Consider the following 20617-nt stretch of genomic DNA (forward strand, 5'->3'; position numbering starts at 1 on the left):
CTAATGAAACGAGGTAAGAATTTCTATTGAGATAAAATAGGCTAATCAATTTGAACATTGATACTGAGCTGAAGCAGTTTAAAATGTCACTCTCTACTGGGGTGATGGATTCCACTTCACTGAAATTTTATCCAGGGAAGCAGTAGATTCTCCCTCACTTAATTTCTTCAGATAAATTCAGTGCAGCTGTGATGGGGAGGGTTGTGACACCCTGGTTGCACAGGCAGCCACTTGTTCTTTCACTTCCACTGTCTCGTGGGTTGATCATTAGCTCACCTGTGTCCAGCTGAGGTCTGTTTAACCCATCCCACTTGAGTGCAAAGTGCGCTGCCAGAGATACGAGATACAGCTGGGGGGCTGAATTCCTTGCAGGCTCAATGCGCTGTTGCCCACTGGCTGCCAGTGGCAGGCAGACACATCCCAGAGCTGCTCGGCCAGAAATCCCAGCTCGCAGGAACACACCAGCGGCAGTGCTGCAGCCCCGCTGTCACCGTGCTGTGCACTCCCTGCGAGGAGGCTGGTAAGAGCAACTGCTGGCTGGTAGTTGGGAGGTAGTGGCAGGAGGCTCAGCCTTCAGAGATGCACGGGCTCTCTCCCCACCTGCGGGTAAGAGCAAGTTGCAGAGGCTGGGCTGGCTCCAGGTGGTCCATTAGCACAAATCAGGCCTGGTCACAGCCGTTCAGCTCAGCTGATGCTGCACTGGCTCCCTCAGGTTAGAGCTCTGCTCACTTAATGTTTCGGGGCTTTCTTGGTGTGAGGAAACTTTAACCCTTTCCCTTTTCACCATGGAAAGCAGCACAAACCCTGCTCAGCAGGCTAGAAATAAGGGCGATGCTGAAGCTGCAGGATTTTGTTCTGTGCAGCTGGCAGGTGCAGGGAGAATGCGGTTCTGTGCCGTGGGGCTTGGGGCTGCAGTCAGCCTCCTGTCCCTGGCACAGCTGCTCTCACTCCACTGCTCCCTGTGCTTCCCTCCCACGCAGGCTGGGTACAGGGGCAGCTGCTCGGCATTATATATTTATTTGGAGGCTTAGAAGCTACCTAGAAACCTAAGGAATATTTGGAAATAAGTAGGGGGCTAGAGGATGAAACAGGGACTAGGAAAGCACTGCAATCTTCAGTGAAAGGCCTGAACTCACTGGGGAAATAGTCTGGTGCAGTCAGAGGGGCTCACATAGGAGGTAATGGCTTTTTGCTTTAAATAGTCCATTGCGACTGTTATCCATGGGTTAGTCTTGTATCACTACTGACACAGATCTGGCTCTATTTTGAGGGGCAGGAATGAGTCCTTATTCTGAAACAAGATGGAGGGGAAAAGGCCAGAATGCGGTATTTACTGCATACAGTGAGCAGGAAAGGAATTTGACAGAACAGTTACAAAACTGAAAGCAAACAAACAAACAGAAGAAATCAATGTGTTCCTTCAGTAACTTTTATTTTTGAAGAGCTATTTCCCAGCAAGACAACCATTCTCTGCAGGTGTGCCCTGGCAGGGAAAGGGCAGCTTCCCAGAAGCAGCAGCCTGCAATCAAAACTCCCCTTGTAGTACCTTGCTTGGCAAAGCTCTGGACTGTTTCCCCCAAACTCCTTTTCCTGAATTAGAAAATTGAATTATTAGTGAATCCTTGTAAGGCCACGAGCTCCAAATAGCTGCTGTCCCTTCGGCATTTCACAGAAAAAAAAAAAAAAATATCCTTAGGCTCCAATTCCCTGCTACAGCTGAGCTGCTCTTGGGACTCTTCTTTCTCCTCGGGGCTGCAAATATTTGGACGTGCTCTTTTCTTCCTACCTGGTCTTGAAGGACCCCAAAAGCTCTCGGGGAGAGGCAGAAAACCCCCAATATTTTACAGTCGCATAGGTGAGCGACAGGGAAAGGCGAAAAACGCCGGGAGAGCCGGCTGCTCTGGGGTGGAGAGGGAGCCTACAGCAGGCTGCGGGCTCTGCTTCTTGCCTTGCGGCCCCAAAGCAGCTGCCCGCGTCTCCCCAAATGAACGCGCTAAGCAGCCGCTTGCTTTCGACCGAAATTCCGGGCATCGAGGCGAGCCTTCCTCCCGCTTAGCGCCGGGGGCTCGCCCGGGCAGGGCTGGGAGCCCCGGGGGATCCCCGGGCAGGGCAGGGCAGGGCAGGGCAGGGGGACCCCAGCCCTCCTCCCCGTGTGCGCCCCGTCCCTCGGCGGGGGCGCCTCCAGCAGCTCCGCGGCATCTCCCCTGCTGCTCCTCCTCCTCCTCCTCCTCCCCACACACCCACACACTCTTCCCCGTCCCTCCTCCCCGGCACTCCGCAGCGGAGTGCTTTTGCAGCCTGTGCAGCTCCTGCGAGAGGAGGTGTTTCAGCTTTTTCAAAAATAATTAGTGGTATTTTCTCCTTTTTTTCCCTTCTTTTCTCCATCCCTCCGGAGCGGACCCTCCCGGAGCAGCAGCAGCCGCCGGGCCGAGCAGGGAGGATGGCCGGGGGGCGCCTCCCGGGGCTGCTCTTCATCTTGCGTGAGTACCGCGGCCATGGGTCGCGACACCCCCCCGGGACCCCGCTGTCGCGACACGGAACCCTGTCGCGATGTGGCCGGCAACGAGACAGACCCGGCACTGCTCGAGCCCCGGGGCTGCTTCACCCGCCGCGGGCTGCCCCGTCGCTACTGCCCGCTCTGTCGCGACATGGGGCGCCCCGTCGCGACTGGGGGCCTTAGTCCCGGGGCCGGGCTGGGGGGTGCCGAGGGGTGCTGCCGCCGCTCAGCGCCCCTCTGCCTGCAGACGCCGCGGCTCGCCTGGCTGCCGAGCAAGAAGTTGAAAACCTGTCCGGGCTCTCCCCTAACCCCGAAAAGGACATTTTCGTCGTGCGGGAAAACAGGACGACGTGCCTGATGGCGGAATTCGCCGCCAAGTTCCTCGTCCCTTACGACGTGTGGGCCAGCAACTACGTGGATGTGAGTGGGGCCGGGGGGGCTGGAGGGGGGCGCTTTGCCCACGCCGGCCGGGCTGTGGGGCGGCTGAGCGGGTTGTAGGGCGGCTGAGCGAGTTGTAGGGCGGCTGAGCGGGTTGTAGGGCGGCCGGCCGGGCTCGCCCCGCTCAGCCCCGCTCCCCGCTCGTAGCTGATCACGGAGCAAGCCGACATCCCGCTGTCGCGGGGCGCCGAGATGAAGGGCAAGTGCGGCACCAACGAGTCGGAGCTGGAGATCTCGTGGCTGGAGCAAGCGTACACCCTCAAACTCTTCTTCCTGAAGGTACGGGGCTGGGACCGGGGGCCGGGATGCGCGGCCGTCCTGCCGGCTCCTGACCGCCGCCGTGTCCCCCCCCCACCCCGCAGGAGGGGCACAACACGTCCCGGGGCCAGGAGGCTTTCTGGAGGCTCGGCCGGATCCAGTTCGCCTACGACACCTCCGAGCGCACCTACTTCAAGGACGCCGTCAGCCGTAAGAGCCCCGGTCGCGATTTGAAAGCACAGCCCCGGGGGGATTCCCGGAGTCGCGATTTTAAAGCGCGTCCTCGGGGGATGCCCAGCGTCGGGGCAGCCAAACGCAATTTAACGGGGAAAACCCCAACCCTACACCCGCCCGACAGACTGGGACCGGGTGCCGTTTTTAAACCCTATGTTCATTTTAATTTTTTTCCTCCCCTTTTTATTCTTTCGTGTTCTTAGTGACCGCAGCTGCCGCGGGGGGGGGGAGCGCCCAAGCTCTGCCCGGTGCTGCGCTGCCCCAGCCCCGCCGGGGGACCCGGGAGGCAGCGGGACGGGCTCTGTCTGCCCTGGGCACGTCTGGCTCCTGTCCCGCGGGACAGCACCTTAATGGCATCCAAAGTTAATTATTTCCTCAGTCCTGACCATGGCTGAATAGGTGGAAAAGCAGCGGGCCCCTGTGGGAACGATGAGATGGACATCAGTATCCCTTCGCGCCTCCACACCCAACAGCTCCATTTCTCACTGGCTTTCCTTTCTTTTGGCTTCCATTTTCTTACCTTGTTTTTGGTCAGAAATGAGTCGCCTTGCATTGAAATTTAAAATGCTGTCATTTGCAAATTTTTTTTGTCAGCGAGATTTTCAAACTCCAGCGAATGGTGCCTTACCAGCTTATGGCATAGGGCTCGCTGGATGTGGAGCTGTTTTTCCACCCCTACAGTTTGTGTCCCCAAAACGTGGTGGTGGCTCTGCCTCATCACCCTCTGCAATCGCAAAACGCTGATTGCCTTTCTGTGCTGCCAGAGGGGAACAAAGGGCTGCAGATGAGCCGAGGGTGGAAGGCATCCCTCATTCCACCTTGCTGAGCTGCCTTCTGCCTTCATTTACGAAACAACTTGATATAACGAGAAAATATTTTTTTTACAATCTATACTTGGGTGAAATGACCGTGTTTTGTTTTTGAGAAGGGTGTTAGGGCCTATTTTGCTCTGCGGTAAGATCCTCAAATCACAGCGCTCCTTCCACCTCAATTCAGGGCCAAAGCACAGCCCCAAGAATTGCTCTTTCCCAAACATAGGGAGTATGAGCGCCGTCTGAGGCTGCACAGACAACAACAGACACCATTCCTCTGGCTTTATGGGCTTCAAGTCCTGTGTCAGGAGCGGAGGTGGAAGCAGCAGAGCCAGCTTTCCCCTTTGTGCCGGCAGGACCGCGCGCTGCAGCCATCCTTCCCCAATTGCGGGCTGGTGACCCCACTGCGGGTGCTGTCCTGGCTATGTGGGGGTGTCACACAGAGAGCACGATGCCACCCCAGGAGAAACTGCTGCTTTGAGAGCACTGGAGCGTGTAGCCACTGTGCTGCATACCCCGTGTCCAATTTGTTTGGTTAATAAAGTCACATCAGGCCCCCTGAGACAGGGCTTGACCTTGGCTGTTTCTGCCCCTTGGCCAGCCGGGAAGCACACAGCCAACTCGCACCGGCTCTCTGCCCTGGTCACCCCAGCTGGGAAATCCTACGAGTGCCAGGCACAGCAGACCATCTCCCTTATCTCCAGCGACCACCAGAAGTCTGTGCAGCTTTTGCTGTCTGAAGTCCGCATCCAGCCCTTCGACATCACTGCAGATTTTGTCTTCAGTGAAGGTAAGGCACCGGGTGAAGGCATGTTCTGCATCCTTAACATGCTACCACTGCCGCAGCCTTTGGGGACATCATTTGCTCAAGGAATTTGGGTCCCACCTTTATCACAGCACCATCTCCTCCCTCCAGTGAGTTTTGAATGCTCCCTGAAGTCCTTCCGATCCCTTCCCTGTCTCCATGGTTTCCAAAGCCTTTATGAGCTTAGCCCAGCTGTTATTTGGTCACAATGCGTGCTGTCATTGCATGTAGGTTGGCTTCTGTAAGGCCTTATCTGGCTGGGTTGCCAGCAAGCAATGGTGCTGCCTGGTCTCCAGAGAGCCCTGCAGGTAGGAGCACCTCCTCAGCATCACCAAAGGTGCTTTTGGGGCAGCTCCAGGGGCTTTTTAGGGCCACTGCATGTTGAGGAAGGATTGGTGCTGTAGTGAAGGGAAATACTTGTGATGCACATTTCTCGCTTCAGCTCAATTAATGCTCTTTGCAAGGGTGAAAGAAGCGTAAAACAGACTTCATCAAGTGACCATTAGGTGCTCCTCTCTACATGTATGTTCTTGATTTAGGCAAGATGTTTTGGGGAGGTTGGTAGTTGGGGACATCTGCATGGGGAGCTGCCCACGGCACGGGGAGGAGGAGGGTGGCAGGAACAAGATGAAGGCAGTGGCTCAGCAGCAGAAGGCTGTGAAGTTTTAGTCCTTGACAGGATGAGCTGCCTGCCTTGTGGTTTACCCTTAGGGATTGTGATGGGGTAGGGATGTCCCTGGAGCCACACTGTGGGTCTGCTGCGGGGTGTAGAGAGGGGATGACAAACCCTGGCAGTGACTGAAGTCCTGGGGTGCTACTGTCATCGGCGTTACGCTGAAGCTGCCCAGGGGACAAAAACAGCCTTTCTCAGTCAAGTCTGTAAATGTGAGCTGGAACCACAGAGGAAGCCAAGGGTGGAAAGAAAATGACTGGAAGCCTTGTCCGGGGCAGCTGGGTGGGTGGGGCACCTCATATGCCAAACACGGGGGACGCTGTCCCTCCTCTCAGGTTTCTTAAATGTTAATCAAGGATAAAAGCAAAAAGTGAGTTAACACATGCTGTTTGAATCACAGGATCTCACTGAAGTCAGTAATGTCACCAGGGGGCAAATTCCTGCAGGTTCTGCTTTCCTTTGTCCTGGGGAAGGCACGAGCTCCTCCTGCCCCACTGCCACCTGCCTTTTCCATCAGGTCGAATGAGCGTGTGGAAGCACATGCACCTCAGTTAGGGCTTTGACACACGTCCCCTCTTTATACTGCTGCTTTAGCAAAGCGGTTAACTCCATTATTATAATAAGTTGCAAATAAAATATATAATAGCCAGATCTTTTAATAATCAGCTAGAAGGTGGTGGTGTTATTTTCAAGACCAGCATTAAAAACATGGGGCTTTATTATTTTGCATGTAGGAAATATTTTAGAACACAATAAAAACCCATCACTGACTACAGAGCCGAGCACTTACACTCATGACTCACATTCCTCTCGCTGATGTAGTAAATACTTGCTATTGTGTATGCTGGCTCTGGCAGAGCTCTGCACAGCTGAATTACTCATGGCGAGGCCAGTGTTGTATGGAGTAGGTTTTATTGTGGGCACAAATAAATCTGTTTTTCATAGAAGTAATATCACATTTTGCATAGGTTGCAGGGAGAAAAAGACAAAACTTCATAGTCTCCTCTCATTTTGGGTGGCAAATCTTCATCTTCTCCCTCTTCCTGGGGCTCCAGGCTCCCTGCATTCGGGGAGCCTTGGAGGACTTTTAAAATATGCAAGTCTGGACTCACGCTTAGCTGCTGTGTCTGTGTGCTACCAGACTTGTGAGGTCTGATAGCTCCCACTTGAAACAAGTCAGGGTTCATTGCCAACAGGGACTGCATCCTTTTTTCATGATACCCTGCTTTGGTATCAGGCTATAAATTACTTGTTTTTCGTTGTTGGAGTATTTTTTTTTTGTTTGTTTGTGTGTTTTTTTGACCAAGGACACAAAGAAACCCTGGTTGGTTTAGCAATCTTTGAATGCAGGGGGGCAATTCCTCCTTCTGAGGAAAGCACGATTTCTGTCTTTGTCAAGCTTTCTGGTTTGTTGCTGTTGCTCTTGTTACTAAATTACTTCTTGTTATTTAATTCTGCTGGAAGTTAAATAGCAAAGAGCATCCACCTGGAGACGATGGCTAGAAGTGCCTGAGAGCAGTCATTTAAAGCAGCAAAGCTTCAAACACGGGCTCTGCTGCTTCTCCCAGTGGCACGTCCCCACCAGCCCTGCGGACCGGCGTGTGCTCGGCACATGCATGGCAAAACATGCTCCTTTGTGGGGTCTGAGAATCACTGCCAATCTTAAATTACAGTAATTAGCCTTCTCCTTTTTGGTTCATTAATTTCCCATTAGGTAAAATTCCTATTAATTATGAACGAGCTACAGAACATTTTAAAATATTTTAGAATAGAGAAAGAGACCTGCTAGAGCAGAGGAATCACTGAGACACAGGAGGGTCAGGCTCTTTTGCCACAAAGTAATGGTGGGGAAAGGTTTCGTCATTAGACCTGACACTGTCCCACCTGGAAGAGATTGAAGAACCTGGGGGGAGTGAGTAGACTGCTTTTGTTTTCTGAATGCTTAAATCCAAGTGTTAGAATATCTTTTCTTGAAGACAACCAACTGGCACACAGGCATATAAATAATGCGTATTTATTTTCCTTTTTCAATACAAAAGCAGCAGAAATTATTCAGAATTTGGGATTATTTTTTTTTAATGGAAAATGTGTACATTTATCAGTTAAAAGACCAGCGAAAAGACAGAGAAATCAAGAGGGTGAGAGGAGAATATTTAAATTGGAGAAAGAACCCACAACAATTGCTGGTTCTTTTGATCTTCATAAAAATCATACAAAATGCCGATACGTGGGGATGCAAAAGGAGAGAATTAGGGGCTGGGATCCCAGGAGTTCTCACCTTCCTCTGAACCACCCCAAACAAGGGCCGCATTTTCTCAGGGCTTCTCAGCACCAAGCAGCTCCTCTCTTCAAGGTGTGTGGCCACGTTTAAAAAGCAGCCAACCTTTTTTTTATTTTTTCTTTTTTCTTTTCTAAACCAATCACTTCTAAAATCCCGTCTCAAAAATCCATCCTGTCATGCCAGACGCTCCTGGGCTGTTTTTCCATCCATTTAACAGCCCTTGCACCAGTTCTCAGGCTTGCAGTTGTGACTGCGGGAAACCACTGTCGCTTTTCTCTTTTTTTTTTTTTTTTCTCTCTCTCTCTTTTTTTTTTTTTCCTTTTCTTCCTTGCTACTATTTGTTCTGCTTAAACAAGAAAATGGGCCTGTTGGGTGGTTTCGTAGCCTAGTACTGAAATTGGACGAGCACTCACCATAGAAACCGTGGCGGTACGTGAGGCTCGGTGCCTCGCGGTGCCAGAGGAGGCACAGCACAAAGGGAGCGCACCTGAACGCCTCCTTTGTCATCCGCCCACCGTCTCTGAAGTGGGGTCGTGCTGTGGGGTGGCTCAGCCTGACCCCGCAGGGCTTGGGGTGCAGCCAAACTGCCAGCCTGGCCCCAACTGCTCATGCAGAGAAAAGTCACCAGGGACCCTTTGCGCTTCGCGGAGCCCAGGGTAGGGCCCAGCAGTTGGGGCAGATGCTGAGATCTCTGTCACCTGAAGCAAAATCTCTGGGAAAGTTTGCTGGAGAGGGCTGTTTTCCCGCAGAAGCCATCGGTTTGTCATATCTGTGTCCGTTCCCAGCGTGACCGTGTTTCATTTGCTGTGCATTGAGCAGCCTGCCCATGGTTGAGCGGGTTGGATTTCTGAGTGGGGGTCTGTCTTAGACTTCATGTAAACCCCCCCTCTCTTCCCGCTCCCCCTTTCCATTTTCCTTCCCTGATAGAGCAGGAATAATGCCCGCTACCTACCTGCCAACGGTGCTGTGGACCTCAGTGCCTACAATGCTTTAAATTCTTGGGATGAGCAATGCTACGTGGATCCTAAAGGAGATTGCCATAAATGCGCAAATATTTTTGTTTGCTGTAAAGTGAATGTAACGTTCATACGATGTTAAAATACAAACCTCTTTCCCTGAGCCAGCAGCATCTGGAGTGCCTGAGCTCCCCGACAGATGGGTTTGTGCTTAGTGCTCGCAGGCACCTCCCCGCCAGGTCCCCCACGGCCCCAGCTCCACTCCCCCAGCGCTCCCTGCAGAGCGGGGATGTTGGTGACCAGCTGAAAGGAGCAAAGGGCTGCGCTGGGCGAGGAGGAGGATGTTGTAAGGCCAGAGGCAGCTGCTGCTCACGGCTGCCTTCGCTGCTGGGGCAGAGCACTTTCTGGCCAGGGAACACAGCAGTGTCCGGCTGCACGGTTTGGGGTGTGCTGCTGGAGACTGCTACCTTAGCTTTGATATTTTTTTTTTTCCTATGGGCTATTTTTCTTTTTTCTTTTAATCCTATTTAAAAAGTGTCAGGATAAAGAGCTCTGTACTGTGGTTGCTTGCAAGAATTGACACCTTTTTGAGTTGTGACTCAGACACTTAAATACAGCTGTGGCTTTCTGTGGATGCTGGAGTTTTGGCCACATCTTCTGTGTAATCTATTGCTCTGCAGTCTGTTTACTTGGCAAAAGATGGGAATTCAAATACTGCAAGCAGGCGCTTTAGAGTCGGGTTAGTCCTCTGCATCACAGCACTGGTGCTTTCAGCTTTGCCTTCTCTGGCTACAGACCCTCGCATGCACCCCGTTCCCCTAAAAGTGCTGCATTGCTCATGTTTAAGTAAATGTGCATGGGCAACCCTGCAGTGTTTGAGCACAGGTGAATGTCCTCAGCTGGCTTTACACCAGGCTTGTCTCAATACTCCATAGGATTTAAGCTAAGCTGCTTTCCAAGCTGCTGCTTTGTGCCCAGACGCAGTCAGAGGTCGGGGTGCTGGGGCACCCCTGGCCCCACAGCGCTGCCCCACGCGGCTTTTCCCGCAGCCAGGACCAGGCACAGCAGCCTGTGCTGTGCGTCTGCCTCTCCGCTGCAACTCCGGTCAGGCCTTAGCATCCTAAACTGGGAAGAATTCCGTAAAGCTCTGGAAATCTGATTTGGGGAGCTAAATAATAACCAGCGTAGCTTTTTTTTGTTCCTCTTTCTTGTTAATACAAACAAACAAAACCCCTGCATTGCAGCAACTGCTGAATCGCCTGTAACAGACCTGGTGATTAATCACTCCTCTGGTGAAACAGTGAGCAACTGGAACTGAAAAGGACATTTCTTTGTTAGACTACGTTTCACTTTGGCTTTTTTGTTTCACTTCATTGGTGGCTGGAAACGTTTCCTAACACATGGCTGCCAGCCTGCTGCTGGGAGGGGGGCGGCACAGCTCCCGGCGGTGCAGGGAGCGCTGGCGATACGGATACGTCCCTGCTGTCACCTCCTGCCTGGGCGCAGGGGTTTTTCCTGCCTTTTTTCACATTCTGCTAGATTTGCAGTGCGTTTGCTTTCACAGCAATTCCAGGTCTCTGTGTTCTGCAATCAGCTGCCTGGGAAACCCATCTGGATGGTCTTTAGCGACGGGAGGAAGTAGTGGTGCCCTTTGTATGTGCTTGTCTAATGTGTTTTTTTTTTTTTTTTTTGTTTGTTTGTTTGTTTTTAATGAAAATTACTGCTCTTTTCCTTGTTTTCAGTAGGATTCTGGCACTGTGAAGAAGACAGTCCAGGGGTCAGAGCACTCTACCTTCTGTACCCATAGGTTTATTTTTCAGCGTTGCCGTTTTTCTTTTTGGTTTGCCTGTCCATCAACATGGATAAGCAAGGTTTCTGTGGAGAAAAAAAAGTAAATTGAGATCTTGTCTATCACCTGTAAGACTGTGGCAGTGTAAGGGAGCTGAACAGGAATTACCAGGGTAGTGCATTTCCTATCTTTGGTGGCCACGTATTTGCAAGCTAAATAGAGAAGTGTTTTCCCATTGCAGCTGTGGTTATTTTCTGACAGATTATTGGACTATGGTAAGGATTCACAGGCCAGAGAGGAAGCCACTGGGGACGCTCTCAGTGCTTCTGCTCATCCTTTGCTATATTTGACAAACAAGAGGGGGTGCTGGGATGTTGTTTGCCCACAAACACAGGCGTGCTTTGCCAGAGCTGGCACGCTGCCCTTGGGCAGCTCGTAGGGAAGGGGAAATTCCTGTTGGACCTCTGTCAGCCTGCAAATAGAGGGGAAAAGCCCTTTTAACGATGAGGGTTGCTCTGATTAAATACTTACTGATATTGCTGTTTCATGATATCATATTTATAGTCTCTAAATAAACAGAGCATCTCTTCAGCCACGGTCAGGAGGCTTGTTCTTTCCCTGCCTTGTTCTCAGTGTCAGTGCTATTGGTGTGGCACAGAGGACTGACGACTAACTTATGGGCCTGAAAGTCTATTTTTCCACCATATTGGCTGGCTTGATGGAAGATGTTCACCCTCCCTCCAAGCCCTGCACAGTGACTGTGATTTGAGTCTCCTCCAAAGCAATTGATTTTCTCCCCAGCACGCTGACGACTGTTGCTGTCTCTCTTGGTTTGTCCAGGACAGTTTCTCCAGGGATGATGTTGGTTTGGTGCAGCAGCAGGTGTTAATATTTGCTGTGTCTCACTTGTTTCTCCATCTCCTTTTCTCTCTCTCTTTTTTTTTTTTTTTTTTTCCACCCAGAACACAAGTGCCCAGTGGACCAGAGGGAGCAGTTAGAAGAAACCCTGCCTCTGATTTTGGGCCTGGTACTGGGGTTGGTTATCGTGATAACCCTCTGCGTTTACCATATCCACCACAAGCTCACGGCCAACCAAGTGCAAATTCCTCGTGACAGATCTCAGTACAAACACATGGGATAGGTGACAGGACCGAGCAGCCCGAATATTTATCAGGTAGACAAAGCAAAAGCACTTTTTTCTATGGGAGACGAAAGATTATAGGGGGAACAAGATGGTATTCACAACACCTAACCAAAGGTATTTTGGTATTTCGTGGAGACACGAGTTAAGATCACGCTTTATTGCAGTCAGTGCAGACACACAGCTTTCTCCATAAGATGAGGGCACATCTGACACTAGGAGTCTGTCTGTGGCACTAGGTGCTCTGAATACCTTCTTAATCAGCCAGGACGATCACCTGGAAACAGAAATACTTCACATGTCAAAGTCTAACACAGGGGGCAAAATGAACAGTTTTTTTTTTCTTTTTTCTTCTTTCTGTTTTTTTGTTCCTGAAGGGACTCTTACCTCCCTGATGCACTGCTCTTGGCGCGTGTTCAACCTCTGTGTTGGTGTGCCTCCAGCAAGCATGGCTGGGGGTTCAGGGCCATTGCATAGACTTCATTAAGGTCCGTCCTCTGAGAAAGGACACAAACCACATTCCTGGTATTTGCACTCATGTTAAGGAAAGCATGAAAGAGGTACAGGTGTGTTTTGGAAAAAAGTTCAGACCTGGTCCTCAAGCTGGAATAATCTGGAGTAACTCCAGCAGAGCAGATTGCAGCCAGCTGAGGAACTGACCCCATGCTTGAGGTGGAGTGAAGAAAGTTTGTTTTTGCTTCCTGAGCCACATCTGAGTTAAACTTAATTAAAAAAAAAAAAAAAAGAAAAAAAAAGTATTGATATACAAATTATAAAGTGCCATGCTACTGCAAGTCAACTGAGAAATGCTTCTGGCTGGGCATCCTGCACGTTTTGTGATTGTTGTTGAGATGTTACATTGCTACCTGCAACTGATATTTTCACAATGAAACAAACAAAAAAGAAAACAGAAATGTTCAAGTTACTATGCAGATTATTCAGGTATGATCTAATGTAACACAAAAAATATAACGAAACCCTTGAAATTTATCCTTAAATGTAGACCATTTTTAAAATGAATTAAAACATGCACATATATAGTACTTGATTTGCCTTCTTATTTTGAAATGATGTAATGCCTTTTGTTAACCGTGATATCTGGCGGGGCTGGTGTAACAATAAGGGTCTGAGGGGTTGCTTTTAAGTGTAGCATTTAATTCTAGCAGAATTTTTGATGCAGATGGTTTGGTGAAAATACTCCGTGTTGGCTTGGCATTCTGTGATTTGTTGGCAGTTTCTAATATTGTTCTAATCTCTCAGTTGTGTCTTTTTTGTCTGTTGTGGGCATGGCCATTTTCACTCGGGTGCCATCCAGTTTCTGCTGAAACCTTTGACTTCCCTTGGCTTTGGTGTTACTGCAGCAAGAGTTAGCCCAGTCCTTGTCTTAGTCGAGGGTATGGAAAATACTTTGTTCTTCTTGAAGTAATTTGAGCCAAGCAGGGATTCATACAGCCTGTCCCCCTTCAGCTTAAAACAGGGTAATAAGCCAAGAAAATAGTTTTCGGAGTTGAAGCTGTTACCTATGCTTATACATACTGAGAGCAAACGTGTGCGCTTAGGGTTTGTTTTTCAGCTACGCAGCAACAGTAAAATTAAAGCAGAATTAAATTACATTGAGGAACTGGCCCTGCACTGAAGTGAAAGAGCAATGGTCTACCTGTCTGCGCTGTTCTGCACCCGTGTGTCAGTAGCAGCAGCCGTACGTGCAGAGATTTGGCTGGTAAGGCAAAAAAACAGTGTGGGGGTGGAGACTTGTCCTGTGCTCAGCCAAAGCTGTTGGCATTTTGGAGCATGTGATGCCAGGTTGGTAGACTTACGATTTGACAGGGAAGATGGTTTGAAGGTTTACATGAAAAAAAACACCCATACTTAAAATGCTGGAAGAAAAACCCTTTGAATCTTTCAATTCAAACCGTATTTTTGCTAATAGTTAATTGCTGATTTTGAATTTTCCATCAACTTAAGCTCACCAAACTTACATTTTTGAAACATTAATTATGAGGGGTTTAAAAAGCTGTCCAACTTCTTCTTCTGCCCATCAAACTACAGCAATATCTGGAGGATGGCAGCACTTTGTGATTTCATTTATATATATATTTTTTACATTTAATTTCATATTTAGCTTTTATTCATAAATGGCTTATGGACTTGGTGCTTAGGGACATGATTTAGTGGGTGCCATTGGTAGTAGGGTGATGGTTGGATTAGATGATCTTAGATGATCTTAGAGGTCTTTTCCTAATGATTTTGTGATTCTGTGATCATGAGCTAGCTGCAGGCTCGAACACACTTTGCTTTATGGATGTTTATGAACACACTGGTACAACGTTGAGTAAATACAAGAAACTTATCAAGCTACTAAGCTCTATGAGGACCTGTAATAATTAAGCACTTACTAAAGCAGCTGTTAATGACTTGCAAAGGACTTATGAATAGAACTTTAATTATAATTTTCTGATGTATTGCTGAGGAAGGGAGTTACATTGCCAATAAACGCCCTGGCCTCTGCTATTGCAATTATGTAAGTATTTGCAAATTGTTTAAGAACTGGTGAACTGAAGAAAAAAACATGATTTATTAGTGACAACAGGATCCCAAGGTAAATGGGCATGATTATGCCCGGCTTGTTTGACTGGCTCTGGCTTTATTGGAGGGACTGTGGGTGAAATGTCCAAAGTAAAGTTTTTTTTTTGTTTTGTTTTGTTTTGTTTTTAATGAATGATGTATTTTGAGACATTTACTGATGTCATTAACCAAAAGCATATGGCCTAATACTAAATCTCATTTGTAAGACTTAAAGAGAGCAAATAAGAGCACAGATATTCATTAGCTGACTGATGCTGCTACTGAGGAGCCCGAGTAATGCTTTTAATAGGTAAGTAAGTGCGCTGAATGATTATGAGCCAAAAATTAAGGCCATGTAAGGAAAAAGGAAAGGATTGTTTTAGGGGACAGGGAAAGGAAGGTAGAAATGTTTTGATTGGTATGGCCTTTCTGGAGTACTTCATATACGAAGCACTGTGGGTGTGCTAATCACTTCTCCCAGGTCAGGGATTTTTGCAAAGGCTGCTGAGATGCATTTGCATCATTATTTATTGTCATTATTTTTCCTCTTTTTTTTTTTTAATAATTTATTTAGGGTATTTAGATCATTGGCCGCATGGTTTTTCTGCACCCTACTGCACCGCACACCCTAAGCCTTTGCACTTTCCTCCCTGAGGCAATTTAAAGATGAATTTTTTCTTTCAGTCATGTGGAGGCTCTTTTTCAAACATAATGCCTCTTCCAACTTGCTGTTCCTTGTTTGCTAAGATACGTAAGTTAAGTAAGATACATATATTTTATGTATTTTTATTTTATATTATAATTATTTTATATATATATATATATATATTGTGTGTATGTATATACAAGGAACCTCTTTTTTCTTGTTATTGTCTTGGCCAAATGTTATGTGTTGGGACACAATTTAGAAAACAGAAACACGGTACGGAGAACAACCACACTGAAAACAAAATTATTTATTCATTTATTTAACTTGCATGTGCATTTGTCTCACCAGTAGCTGGTGTTCACAAAAAAAAAAGAAAAAAAAACCTTTGAAACTGACAAAACTTTCAGTAAACTTGATGAACACTGTTTGAAGTATCTAATGATAAGAAAGTTGCAGAAAATTCTCCACTTGTACAGTCTAAAATGTGCTAATTATTAAAGAGAAAAACCCATCAACCCCGTTTTTATTCAAAGATGGTTAAAAAAGTTTAGTTTTGTGTCTAGTATTACAGTTTCACTTGTATGCCATTGCCTTTACTGGTGCAGCCTTTTTTCCTGAGTTGTCAAGACTACAAAATGCAAACACTTTAAAACTCAGTAGGAGCCCTCATTCTCTCTGCTGGGTTTCCACAGGTCTGTACCGGCAGAGCATGTTTGTGGCAGGGCAGAGGCTCAGCTAAACACGTTTTCATTAGAAGGGTCTTGAAATGTGCAAACAGGGTTAAGAAGAGAATGCAGTGGGGGGTGAGATGCACACACATAAGAACATTTATTCAATGTTCAAGTTCATGGTTCTCTCCCCTTCTCTGTTTTTTTTTTTTGTTTGTTTGTTTGTTTTTGTTTTTTTAAATTTACTCTCCCTTCACATGTCACTTTTTAAAGGACACTACGAAAAGAGCTTCTTTACTATTGGCAAGTCTTTTGTCTGGGAGGAAGATCTTTAAGAAACAGCTCCTGCCAGGTTTAGATGTTTGGTTATAATTTGCTACAATAAATAACAATTAATATATTCACTATGAAATTTCTGTAATAAGAAATAAGATAACTGTGTCTTCACAAAACTGGCTTTGTGTTTCTTAACGGTATCATAAAATGAGGTCAGTAAAAAAAAATTGGAAAAACATGGCTTTCATACTATACATAATTAAAAAGAACTAATTAATAAATAAATTTAATTTATCATTGAAATAATTATGAAGCACTTCTAAAAATTTTAAAGGCAAATCTATTTAGGCCTACAGTTAACATGCAAATTCATCCAACAAGTAACACAAAAATGTACCGCAGTAGTCAACTGTTGTATCAACATTCAAAAAGGTCTAGACAGCAGCACAACTTCTTCTATATGGCAAACATCTCGTAATGCATTACAAAGGTCTCTTCCCAACCTGGAGAACACCTTTGTCAACTTCCAGAGCATGACATAACTAACAGATATTTTTGCAATAACAAAACTGACATTGCAGCAGCGTAAAGTGAAGGGAGCGCCATGTTTTTAGATGACCCTTGAGCAAAGGTACAGCTGATGCGTTAGTTTCCACCGGTGGAGGGAGGAGGGAGGCCCTGACGACTTGCAGTGTGCAGCAGAAGCTCTGACTGCAACCACGTAACCAGAAGCCCTGAGAGGGCAAGCACCCAACGTGAGTGCTCTGACAGTATTGGTAGCATCGGCTCCCGTCGCTCTTCAGGCTGCTGTGACGGTGGGATGAGTGCTCTCATAACCCCAATGGAAAATCTGCCAAAATTTCTTCCTTTCTAAAGGACATTTTTTTTTTTCCCCATATTCAAAAGGGTTAAAAAAGTAGGAAACTTTATCTTCTCAAATTCTTGCTAAGTTACACTTATAACTTCAACTAGCACAACAGTTACATGACAAAGTACTGCAAATTATCAAAAGTACTGTACAGAAAATTACAAATTCATTTCAAAATACATTACGCTGCTATGACTGAGATTAAAAAGTGCTTTTTTTTGCCAGAAAAATGTTCTTCTGAAATAGAAGTGCCGTAGCCTTTCCTTCTGCACTGAAAGTCTGGTGTTTCGCTCTGGTTGTGCTATCCACTGTTAATTACCTTTTCCACCTTGTTTGCATTTGGCGCCTTCTGCCTGGATGGCCAAGATGAGAGTGCAGCCATGGTCTGTGGCAGAGCATGGCTATGCAGGTGGTGGCTAGGATTGCCCCCGAGTCCTTTGCAGCCCCAGGAAGCTCTCCCTTGTTTTTTTAATGCACCGCGCTATTTCCACGGGGTGGGTTTTCCTTCACAAGGTTTTGCTCGCCTTTTCCCGTGGCTCCCATGCAACCACTGGGAATCCTGCATGGCCCTTACCTGGCCTCTGCACCAGCCTCCTCCCAAAACGTCACCAGGTTCAGCGGTGTCTGTGCTGCCTCATGAGGGGCACGATGCAAGAAGGGGGCCCAGCCAATTTGAGGAACGGGTGTCTCAACAGTTCCTGTGCTGTGGCTCTCTGCGAGGGCTCCCGCACCAGCATCAAGTCCAAGAAGCCCCGGAGGACGGAGGAGACCTGCAACACCGTGCTGGCATTAGGGGCAGACAAAGAGAAGCGGTTCCAGCCTACGCTGGGTCTTTGCATGCTATTTTCTTGGGAAGACAAAGGGCACTGTGAGCTGTCCTATGACAAAGATGCACTGAACTGGAGGACCATGCATCTTCTACGTGCCACTCATGTTGAAAGCACTGTGGTGCAGAACAGCACACAATACAGAGCTTTCTATGCGGCGTGTGAAAAGCAGTAACACGCCTGGTATTACTGCTGAGGGCGTGGGTCTGACTTTACCCAGATCGTAGAATCATAGAATATCCCGAGTTGGAAGGGACCCACAAGGATCATCAAGTCAAATGGGAGATCCCCAAAGCTTTGGCAGTGGGCACAGATGCACCAGCTCACACAGAGCTGGCCTTCTGTGCTGCCTTGCTCTGGTCCTCAGGCAGGGTGGGAAGTGCCTGGATGGCGAAGCTCTGCCCAGACCCCCTGCTCCGCCACTCACTGCTGAAGCAAAGCCAAGGGCAGGCACAGAAGGGCTGGTGTGCTGCTGGCTTACACCTCCTGACCTCCCCCAGCCAGTCTTATATAGCACCCACTGCTCCAGGTGGCACCCAAACGCACGCTGTATGCTTTGGGCAGGGCAATGAGCGGCTGTGACTTTAGTACAGCATTTGTACGTGCAAGACCCTCCTCACCAGTGGAACATCTGACCTTGTGCATGTCCTTCACCCGGGGCGGTAAGTTGTCCCGGATTCGGCGCATGGCTTGCAGCGGAGGCTCGTTGAAATAGGGTGGCTCGCCGTCTATCATCTCGATCACCATGATGCCCAGGGACCAGATGTCCACCTGCAACACGGGTGGGTCAGAAACACCACTGGTAGCACAGGGAGGGGGTGACAGGCTCAGCACTGGGGTGCATGTAAACTTTACAGCACGCACACGCACACACACGCTGTCTGCATCCATTGTAAGCCAGCACTCTGGTGAACCATCACCTTTCTTTTTTTTAACCAGCTGAAAACAATTTTTGTTTCTGAGTGTTAACATTAAAGAAATAAATTAGAAAAGCTGTGAAAAATGGTCTGCAGCTGGTTTAGGTGATGTGCACTGGAACCATGGCCAAGGCAGGCTTGTTGCAGAGGCTGACTGCACCCTGTGGTGCAGTGCTCCAGCTGCACCCACCGAGTACTTACCCTGGGCTGGCCCCACCACGGTACAGACGTGTGCAGTGCGTGGAGGAGCGACGTACGGCAGCTGCTGCGCAGTCAGTGACACTATTTCCCCTGGATCCTACCAACTATAGGAAATCTTGCTTACCCCAAGGCAGATGCAAGCATTTACTACGGGCAGGCCCACTCCCAGCAGTCGCAGTTAGCACATTATATAATCCCCTTGGAAAATGATTCCGCTTCAGCTTTAAAGAAAAGCAACCCTTTTTTTTTTTTTTTTTTTTTTTTGTGGTCTACTGCAGAACTTCTCCAGAATCCCACTCAGCTGATGACTGTAATTTCTGTCATTTGCCAGCCCAAATACATGCAAGGGCAGCTCATACTTATATACTCCTTTGCCGACACTCTCCCTCGGCTTCAATACTTTATTTTTGCTTTGCCTACTAGTGGGAAACCTAATGTATCTTTAAGTTCAGGCACTTTATAATCCCTCCAGTGTTATTAAGGGGCTAATAATAGCTGCTGGTATTGTCCCTGAAATGTCTCCTACAACACCACGTGCACTGGGTGAGTGCCAGCACCTGCAGGGTGCTCACAGGGTAGGAGCTCTCCCTGCCGAGGCCAGCCCAGGCCCGTCTGCGCGAGGTGAAGGTGCCTCAACAGCTCTCAGGCCTCGGCTGCACAGCTCCTCTCCGCTCCTGTGTGTGCAGAGGGGGAAAGAGCACAGGAGCGGGCATGGGGCTGCTCTCTGCAGCAGTTCCTACAGGCAGCATCAAGTAGAAGCTGACCATGCAGAGGAGCAGAGGAGCCCCTGTCTCTGTGGAGGGAGGGCCAGGGGCTGACTGTCCCAGGCTGGCTGCGCAGGTGTGCTGTGACTGGGAGCTTTGTAATGGGTGGGTTACGGCCCTGCAGAGACACAGATCCCCCTGACAGGCCTATTCCACTTTTATCTGTGGAAATGCAAGACGCTGCTCAGTGCTCTAACCAGTTGTTCTCTGCCCACACATCACAGAAAAACACATTCAAACATGGCACGGTGTTAATACTCTGGGGCAAACACAACTGCTGCTGTTCAGTACATTTGTGTGAAGGCGTTTGAACTGCTGGTATCTCTCTGGGCTCGCTGGGTTCGATTAAAGCACCGTGAGGCCGCCCCGGGAGCCGCGCTGCGCTCACCTCAGTGCCGTAGGGCATACGGGAGATCACCTCCGGCGCCATCCAGTACGGTGTCCCCACCAGAGACTTCCTCCTCGGCACCTCCTTTGACACCTGGGCGCAGAACCCAAAGTCGGACAATTTGATCTGGAAAGCAAAGAAAAAGAAAGATCCTCTCTTGAATAACAAGGCACATGTTCGCCCTAGGCACCGGTGTCCCCAGGAGACCCCTGTCTCCAGCTGGAGCTGCTGGGGCTGGGAACGAGCTGCGGGGTTTGTGTGGGACAGGGAGGCTGCACACTTTTGGAAGTGTGGTTGGAGACAACAACACGTCCTGGGGAACATGCGGCTAATTAAAAGGGAAGGAAAAGAAGTAGGAGAGGCTGGCAGTGGTGCTCGTTGCTAAGATCACCTGTCATAGCTCCTTGTCTCTCAGCCAGCAGAAGCTACAGAGGTGATAGCTGCCTTATAGTATTTTAAAAACATTAACTCGGAAAGCAAAACATTCCAAACTAGCAGTATTTATAATTAATCTGTTATTGCAAATATATAAACACCATGTTTGCAGTGCACGTATGTATACTTATATTCAATAATGTACACACTGCAAGTGGTACTTATCACTCCTCTT

General features: G+C 48.3%; 2 protein-coding genes across 8 annotated transcripts in view; one reads left to right on the forward strand and one right to left on the reverse strand.

Moving 5' to 3' along the window:
- The first annotated feature begins 354 nt into the window (after positions 1-354).
- On the forward strand, positions 355-12639 carry LAMP5 (lysosomal associated membrane protein family member 5). 2 transcript variants are annotated; one of them, XM_068675423.1, is made up of 7 exons: positions 355-520; positions 2396-2480; positions 2745-2917; positions 3083-3214; positions 3298-3403; positions 4841-5029; positions 11706-12639. In XM_068675423.1, exons 2-7 carry the CDS (start codon positions 2441-2443, stop codon positions 11882-11884), a joined length of 819 nt encoding a protein of 272 aa, XP_068531524.1. In that variant the 5' UTR covers positions 355-520; positions 2396-2440; the 3' UTR covers positions 11885-12639. The 2 variants fall into 2 exon arrangements, with proteins under 2 accessions (XP_068531524.1, XP_068531525.1); XM_068675424.1 differs by lacking the exon at positions 355-520 and adding an exon at positions 1160-1178.
- A 2761-nt stretch (positions 12640-15400) lies between these two features.
- PAK5 (p21 (RAC1) activated kinase 5) overlaps positions 15401-20617 on the reverse strand; it is an 82670-nt gene continuing 77453 nt past the window's right edge. For all 6 annotated transcript variants that reach the window (XM_068675416.1, XM_068675417.1, XM_068675420.1 and 3 more), the window contains 3 exons: positions 20008-20133; positions 18374-18508; positions 15401-17680 (listed from right to left, as the gene is read on the reverse strand). In XM_068675416.1, coding sequence (XP_068531517.1) covers positions 17525-17680; positions 18374-18508; positions 20008-20133 — 417 coding nt within the window. In that variant the 3' untranslated portion in view covers positions 15401-17524. The remainder of the gene's footprint in view (positions 17681-18373; positions 18509-20007; positions 20134-20617) is intronic.

This window comes from Anas acuta, chromosome 3 (assembly GCF_963932015.1).
Source record: "Anas acuta chromosome 3, bAnaAcu1.1, whole genome shotgun sequence".
Taxonomy (NCBI): Eukaryota; Metazoa; Chordata; class Aves; order Anseriformes; family Anatidae; genus Anas; species Anas acuta.